General features: G+C 46.9%; 1 protein-coding gene across 2 annotated transcripts in view; it reads left to right on the top strand.

Annotated features, from left to right (window-relative positions):
- The window catches only part of RBBP8 (RB binding protein 8, endonuclease), a 451013-nt gene extending 435425 nt beyond the window's left edge, over positions 1 to 15588 (top strand). For both annotated transcript variants that reach the window (XM_078687426.1, XM_078687425.1), the window contains exon 19: positions 14302 to 15588. In XM_078687426.1, the coding sequence (XP_078543552.1) occupies positions 14302 to 14399 (98 nt within the window). In that variant the 3' untranslated portion in view covers positions 14400 to 15588. The remainder of the gene's footprint in view (positions 1 to 14301) is intronic.
- The last annotated feature ends 321 nt before the right edge of the window (positions 15589 to 15909 follow it).

Below are 15909 nucleotides of genomic sequence, written 5' to 3'. Positions count from 1 at the left end.
GATATAATAGAACTGAAATCGAAAACCTGTCGCAACCCATAAGAGCAGTAATGAAAGTATGTGAAATAGTCGCAGACACCCTGAAATGGGTTCGGTAAGAACCTTGAAGACCCCGTTATTGAAGATAATAATTATAGTAGACCTGACACAGATGAAGGGTTTTCAACAGTGGACCAACATAAGTATATTGGAGTTGGGGGAGATATTATGGATGGAAGGGATAACATAGTTTGCACATCTTCAGGAATGGTATTACCTGCACCCCTCTCAGTATTATAGGTACATACCACTAAAGTGTGCCCTCTACACACTGGATGAATGGAAGGAATTCTGAGAGAAAATCCCCTTAGAAAAAACAGTACTGCGAGAGGGTGCCAGCTTCCAAATCTATAAAAAGCTTATTAACAGTACCCCGGATAACCTAAAGCATCTGAGGGAGAAATAGCTAGGAGACCTAGGTGTCTCAGAGAATGACGACTGAGACAACACACTTAGACACTTAAAAGAAGTGGCTACCAGATCCAATTTTAAGCTATTTTATTTAAAAAAAGACTACATAGATCACATTATCATGCAAGCCAGTTCTTTAAGATGGACCTATACATGGGCTGCGAGAGGGCAGGCAAAAAAGAAACTCTGGGAGAGTACAGAAGGGGAGACATTGGAAGTGGTAGGGAAAGATCAACAGCTAACCAAGCAAAAAGTGAGCTAGCAACGACCAAAACAATCTTCTGTCTTCTTGGGTTCATGGTGGCCTAAAGGGACATTATTGGACACTAGGAAGCCTAAATAATTCCTATGGTAGAACAGTGGCAAAGAGGAATGGACATTTGTATGAAGGCTGTAAAAGTAGTATATGAAGGAAGAGGGTGTCTTAGAAAACTGCATAAAATATGGGGTCCAAGGAGGGCATATATAGGATGGCCAAAGATGAGTAGTGGAAAAGGGAGGGAGAGGAAAGATGTAAAGAAAGTTAAAAGTGAAATGGCTGGGGGGGAAATCATGTATTCACTAAGAAAGACCCTTTGCCTGAGGACCTTTTAGAATCTGCATTTGCCTGCGAAGTTGAAATATAATATTCTTTTGCTAAATAGACAATCAATAAAAAGGTGTTCTTTAAAAAAAAAAAACTGGGCAGTCTCTCTCTGAATGACGCAGGTCAGTCTGATTAATTTCAGTGATAGATTCAAGCATATTATTCCTTTCTCCTTTTCAGTAGGTCTGTCCTACCAGACAACATTTAGCTGTTGTTGCCATAGACCTGTTTTTGGACAGTATCAATATTTAAAATGGGGTTTGGGGCACCCCCCTGCATACCATTGGTCGGCTTTCTCATCAATCTCATTTGCTTTCTTTTTATTGTATGACTTTTCTTGTGTTTGTCCCTCCCTTGGAGCATAGCTTCTTCACCATCCTCCTGATTGGATGAGTTGTACCCTTTCACTGATTACATTGTGGAAACTACATTTCATTCTCCTTTCTGCCGTCCATGCAAGTGCACTTATTTTTGTGCTCACCTGTGTGCTGCATCCCCATTTAAGTACCCTCACGGGTTCCCTCCTTCCAACCCCAGCTAGTCAGTTATTTCCGCCATCTCTCCTGGCTTTGTGTTTTTTTATTCTGTGTGAAAGTTAACACCTCGCCTCCCAACCCACCCTTGCTCCCCTGTTGTTTCACCTCCACTGATTTTCTGAATCCTGTTCTTCCATTTTCCCCCCTCGCCTCCACTTTCATTCTTTTTATTTTATTTTGAATCATTATTTGAAGGGCATTGGAGTTGCAGTTTGCTGCCAGGCCGCACCTGTCTTAAAACCAAAAATATAAACATTGTTTTTATTGAACAGTCGCTAAGGACACCATTACAGATAATTCAAAGACCGGGTACAGTATGACGGCAGTGGGCAGAGAAGATTAATACAGTCTTTGAAAGAAAAAGTGCAGTGTCATCCCCAGCTGTTCCAATACATCCCCACCATCTACACATTTGAGTTCTGTATTCCTCCCATTGGGTGCAAATCTTTTTCCATTTTTTTGGGGCATCCCCTAGCCTGGTAAACCACCTTCTCCGCCTGCTGGCACCAATCCAAATCACGTTTCCTGTCACCAATCCTGGGGGGATCGGCAGACCCCCATGCCATCGCAATGTTCCTCTTTGCCTCTCCAGAGGCCATCATGAGCCAGGTTTGGTATGCCTGGGCCAGTTCTCCTCCCCCATCACTCCCAGTAGGTGCCATTGTCCCTCAACCGGGACCTAAAGACCCACAACATTTGTCATAACCCAAGCCACCCAGGCCCAGTAGTGCTGAATTTTGGGACAGGCCCAGATAATGTGAAAGAAAGTGCCCACCTCCCCGAAGCCCCATGCGCACCGATCCGAGTCACAACGACCCAGTCGATGTTGGATTGTCTTGGCGGCATATGGCCTGTGTAGGCTTCGGAGTTGGATCAATCTAAAGTGTGCTCGTATGGCAATCTCCCTGGGGCTCTGCAATGCCTCCACCCAGTCCTGATCCTCCAGAAGCCCTAAGTCTGCTTCCCACGCGTCTCTCGTGGGGCCCATAGGGTCCGCGGAATTAGTCATGAGCTTCCGATAGGGGATAAGGCCACCTCTCACTTATCGGATCAAGGAGTAATCTGTCCTCTATTGGGGAGTATGCAGATAGCAGTTCTCCCTCCGGCACGTGGCACCGCAGGGCATGCCTCAACTGCAGTTAGTGAAACCGCTCCCCATCAGCCATTTGATATTTTTTCTGTAGGTCATCAAATGTAATCATGGCCTGTTCCGCCAGACCTCTCCAAGGCAGTCTATCCCGATAAGGCTCCACCTACGAAAACCCTGCTGGCGCCCCACCTCACTCAGCAGGTCACATTCCCAAAGCAGGGTTTGCTCCATCAGTTTGGTCTCCCACCCCAGTAATTTTGTGCTCTCTCGCCATGCCTATACCACTGCCCATGTGTGTTTGGAGAGATGTTTCTTGCTGCCCTTTAGCTATAGTGTAGCCGGATAGCTCCTGGTTCCCATGGCCGGGTCTGGTGATTCAGTGGACTAAAGCAGCCACTGCAGGGACCTGTGTTCGACCTCATGGTCACAGGTTCAAATCCCGGCCGGTCCACTCAGCCTTTCATCCATCTGAGGTCGATAAAATGAGTACCATTGAGTTGGGTAACAATAAAAATCTGTTATTTAGCGCCAGGACACCTACGGGTAATCGTGCGCTATACAAATACACCTGTTATGTCATGGCGGTCCACCCAATACACTAGTTCAGTATGTGGCATAAAAACTTAGTTATTTAGAGTAATAAGTTGGGACTCCAGGTAATAACACCTGTGGTCTGGAACTGCCAATCCACCCTCATAGACTCCTCGCTGCAATTTGCGCAACGCTATGCGGAGGCTACCTCCCACCCAAAGCAAGCTTCGCAGCTCTCCCTCAATAGCCCAAAAGAACGCACTCAGGATTTTATTATAGGGTGTTCTGCAACACATATTGAAGATGAGGAAAGGCCATCCTCTTAAATAGGACTACCCTACCCATTAGAGAGACGGGGAGCTGCCGCTAGCAAGTCACATCGCCCTGCAATCTCTCCAGTTGCCAGTGTAATTTAGTCAGTAATTCCTCCTCTGACTTAGTCATCCGTATACCCAAGTATTTTAATTCCTTTTTCTGTACCAAAGCTGCAAAGGAGGACGTGACGGGGGGGGGAATCTCACCGGCTAGGGGAAAGACCAGGGACTTGTCCCAGTTCATCTGGTAGCCCGAGTAACTGCTAAAAAGTTGAAATATGTGAATGAATCTGTGGATCGTCTGGCGGGGCTTGTGCACGTATAGCAGAACATCATCAGCATATAGGGAGATACGTTCCTCCCAGCCCACCCCACCATCAGCACCATGGACGAGAGGGTCCTGACGTACCCATGCCGCAAGTGGTTCAAGCGCCAGCGCGAAAATCATTGGGGAGAACGGGCACCTTTGGCACGTACCCCTATGTAATATGAATGGCCTGGATGCCGTCCCATTCACACGGACTCTCGCCAATAGGTCAAGATGCAGGAGTCCGACCCAGGCACAAAACTTCTGCCCGAAATCCAGCCTAGACAAGACTGCGAACAGGTATGGCCATTCTATACTGTTGAATGCCATACGGGCATCCAGCGAAAGCAAAGCTGCGGTTTCAGCCGGTCGAATCGCCGTCATGTGCATGACTCAATATAAACATCGGAGATTCAGCCCGGTGCCAATTGTGTGGCATAAATCCCAACTGGTCGGATGTATTACTGTAGAGATAATCTGAAGTAGCTTGTTAGCCAACACCTTTGCCAGGACCTTTGCCTCGAAATTGAGTGGGGAGATAGGTCGGTAGGAGCTACACAGCTCCGGGAGTCTACACCTCTATGGAATAACAATTATGGTGGCCTATCTCAAGTCCTCTGGCAATCGTCCATCTTTCAGCATAGTTTGAAACATGTTCGGCTGAGACACCTTATCTGCCACATATTTATTTAATTTGTGTGCAAGCCATTCGAGCCTGCCGCCTTTCCAGACTATTATATATAGCACCCACTATCCCCTCCATTGTCAGGTCCTGATCAGTTTCCTACCTGTCTGATGTCGAGAGTTATAGCAGGGAGATGTCCTTGAGCAGTTCGGCACTGTCTTCTCCCATTCTACTAGAGACCGACTTAGTGTTTCATAGTAGGCTGCGAAGGTCTCGGCTACGGCCACTCTAGACATACACGGAGGACTGTCAGGCATCCCCAGCTCCAAGACCCAATTTTGGTTTGTGTCCCTCCTTTCCAGCCACGCTATTATTTTGTTGGCCTTATCGCCCAGGTCATATAAACGCCTTTGTGAGCCTATCGCATGCGAGCAGGCTGCGTTATCCTCCAGGTCTCGTAGCGCCTTCTGTTTGAGGGGCAATAGGTGTCCTAAGGTAGAACCAAGGTCCCCCTCCCACCCCTACCATGCCTCAATGGTTGAAATATCCTGTTCGAACTCATTGCGCCGGGAGCGCCACTCCTTCCTCTTGCCCCCCACCACCTCTTGGATCTAGCCCCTGGCCACCGCTTTATAAGCCTTCCACAGGGTACAATGCAAACCAACTGATCTCGAATTTTCATTAAAATATTGTTCAGTTCGTTCCCTGAACTTATCTCTAAACTCTCGGTCTTTAAAGTTCCAGGGATCTATACATGATGGGAGAGTGTGGTCCCGGGCAAGGCCCTGTAGTAACACCTCAACTGGGGAAGATCCGATATACCCCATGCTTCATGTCGCGCTCAGCGGAACAGCCCCACACGCACTCACTGTATGAGAATATAGTGCAATTGTGACCTGCTGCCACATGCTGCCAAGAGGTGCTTATACAGCGTAGCAGTCGGATTATGGGCCCACCACAGGCCAGTTAGCCCCATTGCCTCCGCGAACACCTACAACAGCTTTGGACCAACATCCCGAAGAGATATCGTAGCTCTATCTAGACCCAGGGCATTGTGGCTGGCATTCCTGTCCCCTGCCAGTATTAGGATGCCTGGAGGCACATCGAGTAGTGTTTTGCTAAGCTCTGGAAAGGTATCTGTATGTAACCTCGGTGGTATATGGTTAAGATATGGTACGACAACCTGCAACCACTCTGAAGGTACTGATGTGAAACTTCAACAGCCTGACAAAATCAAGAGATCCATGGACCATTGTTGTTGTGATTGACGGGGAAATGTGTGATGTAAATGGTTGCGAAAGTCACCATTTTTTTCACACAGTAACGCAAAAAAAATTGCAATCTTACCAGGTTTGGAAAATTTTATATTAGCCTTCATGAAAATCTCCAACAAAAAAAGCTGCGCACACCCCTAATCAGAATATCTAGTAGGATTGTCTAACATTTCCATTTGGGTTTAATCAATGTATAGGAGTCTGCCTTCCCCAAGTATATAAGATTGAGTGGTAGTGAGACCTTTTGTTATTCTGCTGAAGGTTCCCAGCGCCAAATAAGCAGCAGATTTAGTTCAAAACTTTGTCTTGTACACAAGGCTGTTCATGAATATGCATCTCTCTCCAACAGCCTGTCACCCCGCCAGTTGTCTCGGATAAACTGGTCATCAGGTGGGATGCAAACATGTTTTAAGGTAGAATGCTCTGTGTGAATGTTCACTCGCTCTAACCTTCCAGCTTGCATCAGAAAAGCCCTGAAGAAATGTCAGGCTTTTCTCATGCTCGCTGCAGGTGTATAGGCAACCTAGAAACATCAAAAGTGCCTTCTCCTTCTTAAAGGTCACTCGTTACTTGATCTGTGGCAGGAATGTGCCCTCCTTGACTCTCCCAGGGAGCTTCTCGGAGCAGTCGAGGCCCAGCTGAAAGGTTGTGTGAAGGCTGAGACTATGTTCATATTACACGGTTATCATAGGTGTAGCAATGAGAGAATGCTCAGTGTGAGTGTTTATGTATAAAAAGAAGTTAAATGACCCCTTGGATGCATAATTATGCTTTGAAAGAGGGGGGAACAAAAGGGGGTGGTGATGGACGGAGCATCTGAACCAATCACACTCACATCCAGTCAACAGATCTGGGTTTAATCCATCACCGTTGTTTAGCCCACTCTGCCACCCCAGTTCAGACATGGCCATATGCAAATCAGTCTGACCCTGTGCCTCATGGGAACAGTCCAGCCCGAACTGCCAAGCCAGGTCCTCCCTGACTGGGTGTGAGTGTTTGATTGGTTCAGATGCTCCGTCCATCACTACCCCATTTTTGTACCGCTTTGAAAGAAGGAGGAAGCACCCATCATCCAAATCAGTTAAGCAACAAAAGGTCACCCAATTAAATACAGTTGAAGCACACGTTACATACAATATATACTGTATGCCGCATTTGATCTCAAAAAGGGTTCTTTTCATATGTATTTCACGTTGAATCCTTCCGCCAAAAGCAGCTCTTTCTAAGGCATCGTTTGCGGTCCGGGCTGTTGGTGGTTCTCATGCAGTAATGTCAATGCTTGTGGTGTTCACAGTAGAGAATTATGGGACCTTTGATCCTTATTTTATCTCATCGCTTAGGGTTGAGGTGCGAAAGTTGGATTCTTTAGAATCCTAAGGTGCTAGTGACACCGAGGCAACAACTCTACCTCAAGAGGAGCAGGTTTTGTTTGGTGCAGAAGTGGGACTCAAGCTTGAGGGCAACTGAGTTGTGATCCCCCAGGCACCAAGAGCACACACACAGATTATGCAGGACCCCTTCGAGCTGTGGATGTGACTAGCATAAAAGTTAGCTGAGTGCCGAGCCTTTGCCCAGCAATGCGACAACAGTCGACTTTTTTTTTTTTTTAACCATTTTTACTGGCTTTCCTGTTTTTTTCTTGAGGCAACCACATGGAGCCGTTCATGCAAAATTTGTACTTTATCAAAATTAGCCACTTCATCTTTTGGAAACGGAGGGTACACATTAGCTCAAGTGAAAAGCGATAAGCAAAAAAAACATTGTCCCCAGAGGCAGAGCGGCAGGCCGTTTTGAGCATTAATGCATAGGGAAAGACGTTTTGCAGCATTAGTCGATACTGGGAAGTGAGTCTTTAGGTACCAGCACCATACAGCAAGGTGGGTGTGCAAGACCAAGAAAAAAGGGAGGAGAGTGGTCATGAACTGCAGTGTAGGAGGAATCTTTGTCAGATTGAAGGCGGGGTACAGGAGTGGCACCCTACAAGTTCTCTGAGTACTATTTGCCAGCTCCTTTCCGTCCTGCAAACGGAAAGCCTTTGGAAGCCCGAGAGAACAAGATACATGAGGAATTTATGGCAGCAAGCTTTCGTCCGGTGATCCCTTTTTCAAGGTAACCGGTCATGCCGTTCCCGCGCAAACGGATGCTTGCGCGGACCTCTAATCTGGCCTCAGCGCACTTGAGGGTGATTTGATGCCATCTGTCGACTGTGGGCAGCGCCGCAGTCTTCCATTTCATATTAATTGCACATTTAGGGAAGAGTCGAGCCAGGTCTAGGAAGCAGGCAGTAATTTTGGCATTTTTGGGTTCTTAGATCGAGTCTGAGGGTGCCCCCTTCCCATCTATTCAGTTCAGCTATTCTAATTATGGCAGACCATCATTTGCAACCTCTGACCAGTAGGCCACCAAGGAGGTTGGACAGCTCCGCAACATGTGATGGAAACTCACCGTAGGTGCTGTGCAGCGGGAAAAATGGGCAGAGGTGAAGTTTTTTACTTTATCGGGAGATAGGTAGGCCCTTCGTAAAATGGCAAATTGTATATATTTGAACCTGGCATTTCGCATATAAATGTGTGGATATGCGATCACTCTCTCCAGCTCACTGTCATCAAACATCCCAAAGGGGTTGGAGCAATAAATGTCTGTTGAGGAAAGTGCTGTGGGTTTTTGTGTCCATAACATGCCAATTAGCCTTGAGGACCTTAACAAGGAATTGGTACATCAGTAACTGCCCTTTATGCAAGTTGGAGCACTTGAAATGAGGTATCCCAATGTTGTGATACCTGCGTCTTACCAGCAGCTGAGATCGCCAACTGCGAGGCGTCCATGGTATGTGGGCAAACCAAGTGAGGGGGTAGCAGAGTCCTAGGGCAAGATATTCATGGTGAGAAGCTGGCTTTGCCTGAAGTAGTCCAACGCTGTGCACAGCAACTGGGGCAATCCATGCCCAAGTTTAGAGTCTGAGAGAAGCAACTTGTGTAGCTTTCCAAGTCTCAGGGATGTCCTCTAGAGCAGATGATCCTAATCTTTTGACTTCTGTGGGCCCCTACTTAATCATTATTTGAATCCGAGAACCCCCCACTGAGTCATTACTGGAAGCCGGGCCCCCCGGCATAAGCAGTTTTGATGATTTGAACCGCAGAACAATACACACACATACAGAAACAAGCATTCATCAAACAAATATAGAAATGAGGAAATATTTTATCTAATTCACAAATATGTAAAAAAAATCTAAATTTTATTTGTAATGGGAAGATTGGAGATTTTCTAAATTCAGTTGCTGTCACCCTTCGTCCATACTATATTCTGTTTGACGTACTTACACTGCTCCCACAAATCAATCTGAGGATACCAACTTAATTTTTAGGCTTCAGTTTCAAATTCCTTCACATTTACAGAACATTTTATAATTTTAATTTTACGTTTTGCGTCTTTATTTATATACACTTTATTAATCTGTTCATATTATTTAATTTTCTAAGCAGTCACAGACCCCCTGAGTAGGCATCTCGGACCACTAGGGGTCCCCGACCACAGGCTAACTACTACTGCTGTAGAACATGTTTTCTCAAGTGAATGTCCTTAAAGTCAGCAGCTCATCCATTGTAACTGTGTCGCCAGGTAATAATGCTCAGTGTTCGGAATGTTCAACCCGCCCTTATCTCCCAGGAGACACAGTTTGGCCTAAGCAATCCTATGCTGGCCACTGTTCATATTTGTTCCCCATGCGGAGCATCATGTAGGTTTCTTAAGAACTTTCTTGTAAGGAAATTGGGGAAGTACTACAGAAGGTGGGTTAGCATCACCATTTTTGTTAAAACATGGCCAATAACCAAGATGAGGAGCATTCTCCAAAAAGCTACTTGTGCCCTGAGGGTCGATATTGTCCTGGTGAAGTTTCCATCTAGAAGATCCCATTCAGTGTGCTATATCCCAATACTCTGATAGTAAAAAGAGAAACCCTCCCACATGACCAGGTCACCCTCGAGGTCGAGCTGGATTGGAGTAGCAGTATGCCTCAGTGGAAAGAGTCAGGATTAAAACCTGCAGTCCAGATCACTGCAAGTGCATGAGCCATGGTCGCGTGATCACCCTTGATATAGTTGGCCTAGACCAATATTTTGTATGCATACCGGACCGGCGTACCGTTTGTGGTCCATCTGCCAACGGGATACCCCATGTACATCCCTCCAGTATCAGTCTCAGAGCAAGTAGTTGCATGGTGAGCACGAAAAGGCGAGTGGCCAAGGGCACCCCTGCTGGGTTCACCTTGGAACCTCAAAGGGTCTAGAGAGAAGTCGGCCTGCCTGGACTCTGGTAGTAGGATTAGTGTAGAGCAACCAAATGAGCCACATGATGCCTCCCTGAAACCGAATTTGGCCAGCACTGTGGGCAAGTGCTCCCAATCGAGAGTGTCAAACGCCTTCTCCAGATCTAGGACCTTGCAGGCTGAATGAGGCCACACACGGGGAGCCGCATCCATAATTCTGTACAATCTTCCAATGCTCAAGGTATTGCTCCTCCCAGGCACAAAACCAGTTTGATCGAAATGGACCAAATTGGGATGAGGGGGGCATGCAAACTTTTACTCGCCAAAACCCTGTTGAGTATTTTGTAGTCCGCCTCCAGAATCACTATTGACTGGTCCCAGGCCCGGCTCCATGAATTTTTATTTGGGTGGGCTAAGGGTGCATTTGGGTGGGCCACTGCGGGCTCGATTTGTCGCATATATGTCTAGGCAGACCTGCTTCAGGGCCCTCCTTTATCTCTTCTTAGTCTTACACTGACTGCCCAGTAAAACGCACTCTTTTCCAAATCTCTTTCCATATATTATCACTCTCAAAAGTGTTTTTTCCATGTAATGTCCCTTTGATGGGAAGAGGAGGTTTCTGAGGTGGGAGTATCAGGCAAGTGACACTTCACGGGCTTCCTCTGTGGGAGCCTTCAGGGAGAATCCCTCTTCATACCTACTTCCACCTGACCCTGGACTCTGCAACGCACTCCCTTACAGGCTTGATTATACCCACTCCTCCCCAATGCACCTTATCTCACAGCTGACTTTGGGCCCCAGTCCCATATCAGGCACCATTGGGCTCCACTTTCATTTTTCCCCGTAAAAACATTATTAAAATCACCTTCAAACTTAAAACATTGACTATAGCAGTAAATATAATTAGCACACACTTTAAAGTATGTTCCACAGTAGCCCTTATGACCCCACCTGCTAATTAAATAAATAAAAACAGAAAGGCCATGACAGGGCCGGCTTCAGCGCTGATGCGAAAGTCTTTTTTAGAGCCCCACCACGGACCCCTTTCTCCGAAAAATACCTTTACTACCACCTTCCAACAGTGCCCCTCATCCCTCCATGGCCCCCCTATTGACCTCCTCCTCGGATTTCCTCACAGCCATGCCACAAGTGCCCCCTCATCTCCCCATAACCCATCCCCCTTATGACCTCCTCCTCGGAATCCCTCACTGCCACCCTCCACCAGTGCCCCTCATCTCTCTGTAGCCCCTCCCCTTCATGATCTCCTCCTCAGACTCCCTCACTACCACCCTCCAACAGTGCCCCTCATCTCTCCCTAGCTCCCCCCTCCACCCCATGACCTCTTCCTCAGATTTCCTCACTGCCACCCTCCAACAGTGCCCCTCATCCCTCCATGCCCCCCCCTATTGACCTCATCCTAGGATTCCTTCACTGCCACGCCACATGCCACAAGTGCCCCTCATCTCCCCATAGCCCCTCCCCCTTATGACCTCCTCTTCGGATTCCCTCACTGCCACCCTCCACCAGTACCCCTCATCTCTCTGTAGCCCCTCCCCCTCATGACCTCCTCCTCAGACTCCCTCAGTGCCCCATATCTCACACTAGCTCCCCCTCCATCCCATGACCTCTTCCTCGCATTCCTTCACTACCACCCTCCACCAGTGCCCCTCATCTCTCTGTAGCCCCTCCCCCTCATGACCTCCTCCTCAGACTCCCTCAGTGCCCCATATCTCACACTAGCTCCCCCTCCATCCCATGACCTCTTCCTCGCATTCCTTCACTACCACCCTCCACCAGTGCCCCTCATCGCGCCCTAGCTTCCCCCTCCACCCCATGACCTCTTCCTCGGATTCTCTCACTGCCACCCTCCAACAGTGCCCCTCATCGCTCCATAGCTCCTCCCACTACCTCCTACTCGGATTCCCTCACTGCCACCCTCCACCAGCGTCCCTCATCTCTCCGTAGCCCCCTGTGGACCTCCTCCTCAGATTCCCTCACTGCCACCCTCCTCCAGTGCCCTCATCTCTACGTAGCCACTCTCTCATATGCAGTTCATTTGTTGTATAGCGCTACTAATATCAGTGTAGTGTGTGTCAGTACTTTACACCACGCACACATTAAACAGAGACAATGAATCATACAAGTATATAAATCAGTCTACAGGGAATGTCACATTAGCCAATGAGTATTACAAGGTGTAGGAATCACATGTCATTCATACTGGTGGGCAGGATATCTTAAAAGGGTTTGGTCTGGGGAAACACAACCTTAGGATTTACAAAGTATTCCATGGGGGTCAGCTTTACTGATAAAAATGTATATCTGCCCAAACATACTCAGTTTAGCAACATTAGAATAATGAGACTGAGGAAGTTCTAACTATATCACAAAACAAAAAAAGCGAAGTTCTAACTATACCATTCATGTTTGTATGCAGCTCTTTGGTGACAATTCATTGGTCACTGTCCCATGTTAGGATTGTAACTTCTGAACTGCAAGTAACACAAGGATCTCTGTGACAAAGGCAGTAACCCACTGAGCTTCCACATAAAATACAGTACATCTGCATTTAAAAACTACTAACAGACAAATGATTGCTCTCCAGCAGGATCATTAATCACCAGCGTTATCTGGGTATTTTGTATTGTCTAATTGTTGTCCTGCATCAGCCATGATAATGATAAAAACTGTTCAAATGAAGCGCACATGAAGTATGTGTGGTGCTGGGCCTGTGCAGATTTTAAAAAGAAAAACAAATAGTAACACATTCTCTTACCTGCTCCATTAGTCAAACTGTGTGTCACAGGCAGCCTGATGTGATAAGCAGCTGCAGGGGTCAGGAAAGGTGAATAGGAATAAACAAACTTATTTTCTCCTGTGCTGCTTAGAAAAAGAAATATCCACACAGCAGAACAAGAGACAAAGGTTACCCATGTCAAAGAAAGGATTTGTCGCCTTTCGCCATGTGGAGATGATGGGGTGTTAAAATAAACAAAGCCTCGTTCATATGTAAATGGTCTTAAAGACCTGTGAAGTACTCGGAGGCGGCTGCGATAATCTCAAAAACTGCGTGTGTGCGCGCCCCGGGAAGCTGTGTCAGCCCGGGCGCACACACACAGACACCCTTTGAGGTCAATGCCCTTGCACGCCTGCCTTCAAGCCCTCACTGCGAGGGCCAAGGCTCCTGTTTGGGTGGGCCAGGCTCATGTTTGGGTGGGCCTGGCCCACCCGCTAGAACCGGGCCTGACTGGTCCGAGGACACCCTAACATGGCTTGAAGACCAGTCTTCCAGCACCCAGGCAACGCGGGGCGGAGAAGTGTAAGTATTCATGCCACGCTGGATGGAAGATAGTAGGTATTGGGAAGGGGGCAAGCGGGTGTGCCACAAAGGCGAACAAAATACGTGAATGCTGGTGAAGGGAGAGAGCGTTGTCGACATGCCGGAGCCGTGGCGCTCCTTTGTTCCCTTGCAACGGACATGGGTCTGGGGCAGCCCACTCCAGCCTTTGGCGTGGGGTTGCCAGGGCTTCTCGGTCCCTGTGTTTGTGTCTCTGGGCCTTGGGCTGGGAGGAGGCTTCCTCACAGGCGTCAAGGCTGACAGGCAGAAGTTCATCAGAGCTCCTAGTGGACGGCAAGCAGAGCGCATGGAGCATGCGAAGTGCCCATGTGAAAACACTGGACCCTCGGTGTTCCGGCAGATTTCACTCCAGCAGATCTGTGAATTACAGTAACAGAGCACTCGCAGTGATGCGCTCTGGCTGAAAGGGCGTTGCGCTTTCCATCTCGCTGACAGATGCTGCAAGATTTTTTTAAGTGAAGTACTGGGGCATTACCACAGGTGTACCGGGATCATCCAACTGGTATGGGGAAATAAATATAGCAGTGCGTTGCTATAGAAAAAAAATCTATACAGGAGAATGATGTTTACTCGTCTGTAATTGTATCTTTCTACTGAGTACCTCCTTATACTGTTTTCTGTAATTGGAGTAAGCGTGTATTGTACTTATGTAATGATGTGCACTCTCGTGTGGGTTCTTAAGTCAGCGGTGGAGCACGGCATCCACAGAGATGGATCGCTGCTTTTTTGTTGAAACTTCACATTTCTTTCGATCTTATCAGCCCCTCGAACCCCCTGGGTTTGTGTTCCAAACGCTGCTTTAGCGTATCCACTTTATATAAAATTCTGGTACCAGCCACACGGTGGTGCTATTCCGCAACTTTAGGACCAGGGCACACACTACTTACCCAGCATGTGATAGTATATAAATATGAAGTGCCAGATAAAGAGTTCTCACTGATGTGTACATTTTTTTTTCAGGATATATTAAAGAGGAACACTCGCCTTGTCAGCGCCCAAGAAGACGGCAGCCTTACAACGCAATATTCGCTCCAAAAGGCAAAGAACAGAAAACCTAGGTATCAAGGAGTCTTTCAAGTATCTGAGCAATAGGAGTGCACAACTTCAGCCTTCGGGAGAGTAAGCAGCCAGCGACGTAATGCCTCCAGGAAAAACAGCATTGAAAGAGACACTGCGCCAATATATCGCCATGTGCCTGCATACTCTTTAATGTTTGGAAATCTGACACACCTGTGGTCCTGATTGGCGGTTTTATTCTTGAATTGTTTTTTAAAATTAATATGTAATGTATACGTAGGTCTGTATTTACCACCAGCCTACAGCCTCTGTGGTGTAACTGGCGGGTGCCGTTCTTTTGCCATCTCGAGCTCCACTGTTAAAAAGCAGTAAATAAAGAGAATGCTGAGTGATCCGCCATCTTAGCAGGCAGCCACCCCTCCCAATAACAAGGAGTTTTAATTGGAAAGTAATTGACACGTTTGACTAGTGATATTGAGAAGTGCAAGAGTTTCTCTCGGTTCTAATAGGAATTCCTATTGAATGTACGTTTGCAAATATTGTGTTATTTCGAAAACTCCGTTTTTGTATTAAATCCCCTGTCCATACTGGACAAAAAGGGTTTGCCAGAAATAACTTCCAGGCATATTAAGAAACATGCTGACTTCTTTAAGGCATGCTCACTGCACTTACAATACATCTGTGATGGTGACTTAAGCTGTGTAGTATCCGACAAACACTTCGATTTTGTAGCCGAGCCAGTGAGTTTGTACTGTGTGGGTAATAAACGCCCAAAGTACTCTCTCTAACCTACGTCGTCATCCTGAGGAGTAAGCTGTTAAGTTGTGTATCTCGACACACTGCCTTTTAGTACACGAGTTGCATTTTTTGTTGTACATACACTTTTTTGCACCTTTGAATGGACTATGTAGATCTTTCCTAAGTTAGGAATAGGAGTCCGCAGAGCCTTAAAAAATAAAAATCTGAATGAAGAGCCCTGTGTTTTCCGGGGGGCTGTTTGTACGTTACTGGTGGACTCGCAGCACCTCGCGCGGGTTTTCCTGCCGCCTCATGATATGGGACCATTGTACAGGCCCCACAGGGAGGAGACCTCTGTCTGGACTGTCAGGTGCTTAACTTTGCACTGGTTTACCCTAAAGTCATTGTAACCGTCGCCTTTTCCTGTTTGATAATTATAATAATAATGAAATGTTCCTATTTTAATAAAGAATAAAAATATTGCGACACTTATGTTTTTGGTCTGTGTGTAGCTTTGTTATATTGAACATCATGGAAGTCTGTGAAGCATGTATGACCATGAGAATACCACACGTATCACAGGTTTGAAGTTCATGGCAGGTCGTTGCTCCCTACAGGGTGAAATTGGGAGCTTGTGGTAGACGCTGTCGGATTTCGTAGCTCATGACATTCGGAAACATGATGGCTGGATATGTGTTTTTGTGAAGCACACTACACTAACAGAATCACTTCTACATCACATGAAGGATGGGCATAAATGTAAGCTGTGCTGGTCAGAAAGAATAGAGTAAAAGTGTCATGTAGTTTTGTAAA

Source organism: Lissotriton helveticus, chromosome 4_1 (genome assembly GCF_964261635.1).
Source record: "Lissotriton helveticus chromosome 4_1, aLisHel1.1, whole genome shotgun sequence".
Classification (NCBI taxonomy): domain Eukaryota; kingdom Metazoa; phylum Chordata; class Amphibia; order Caudata; family Salamandridae; genus Lissotriton; species Lissotriton helveticus.
The sequence above is the reverse complement of the archived record's forward strand: the minus strand, read 5'-3'. Positions and strand labels throughout refer to the sequence as shown.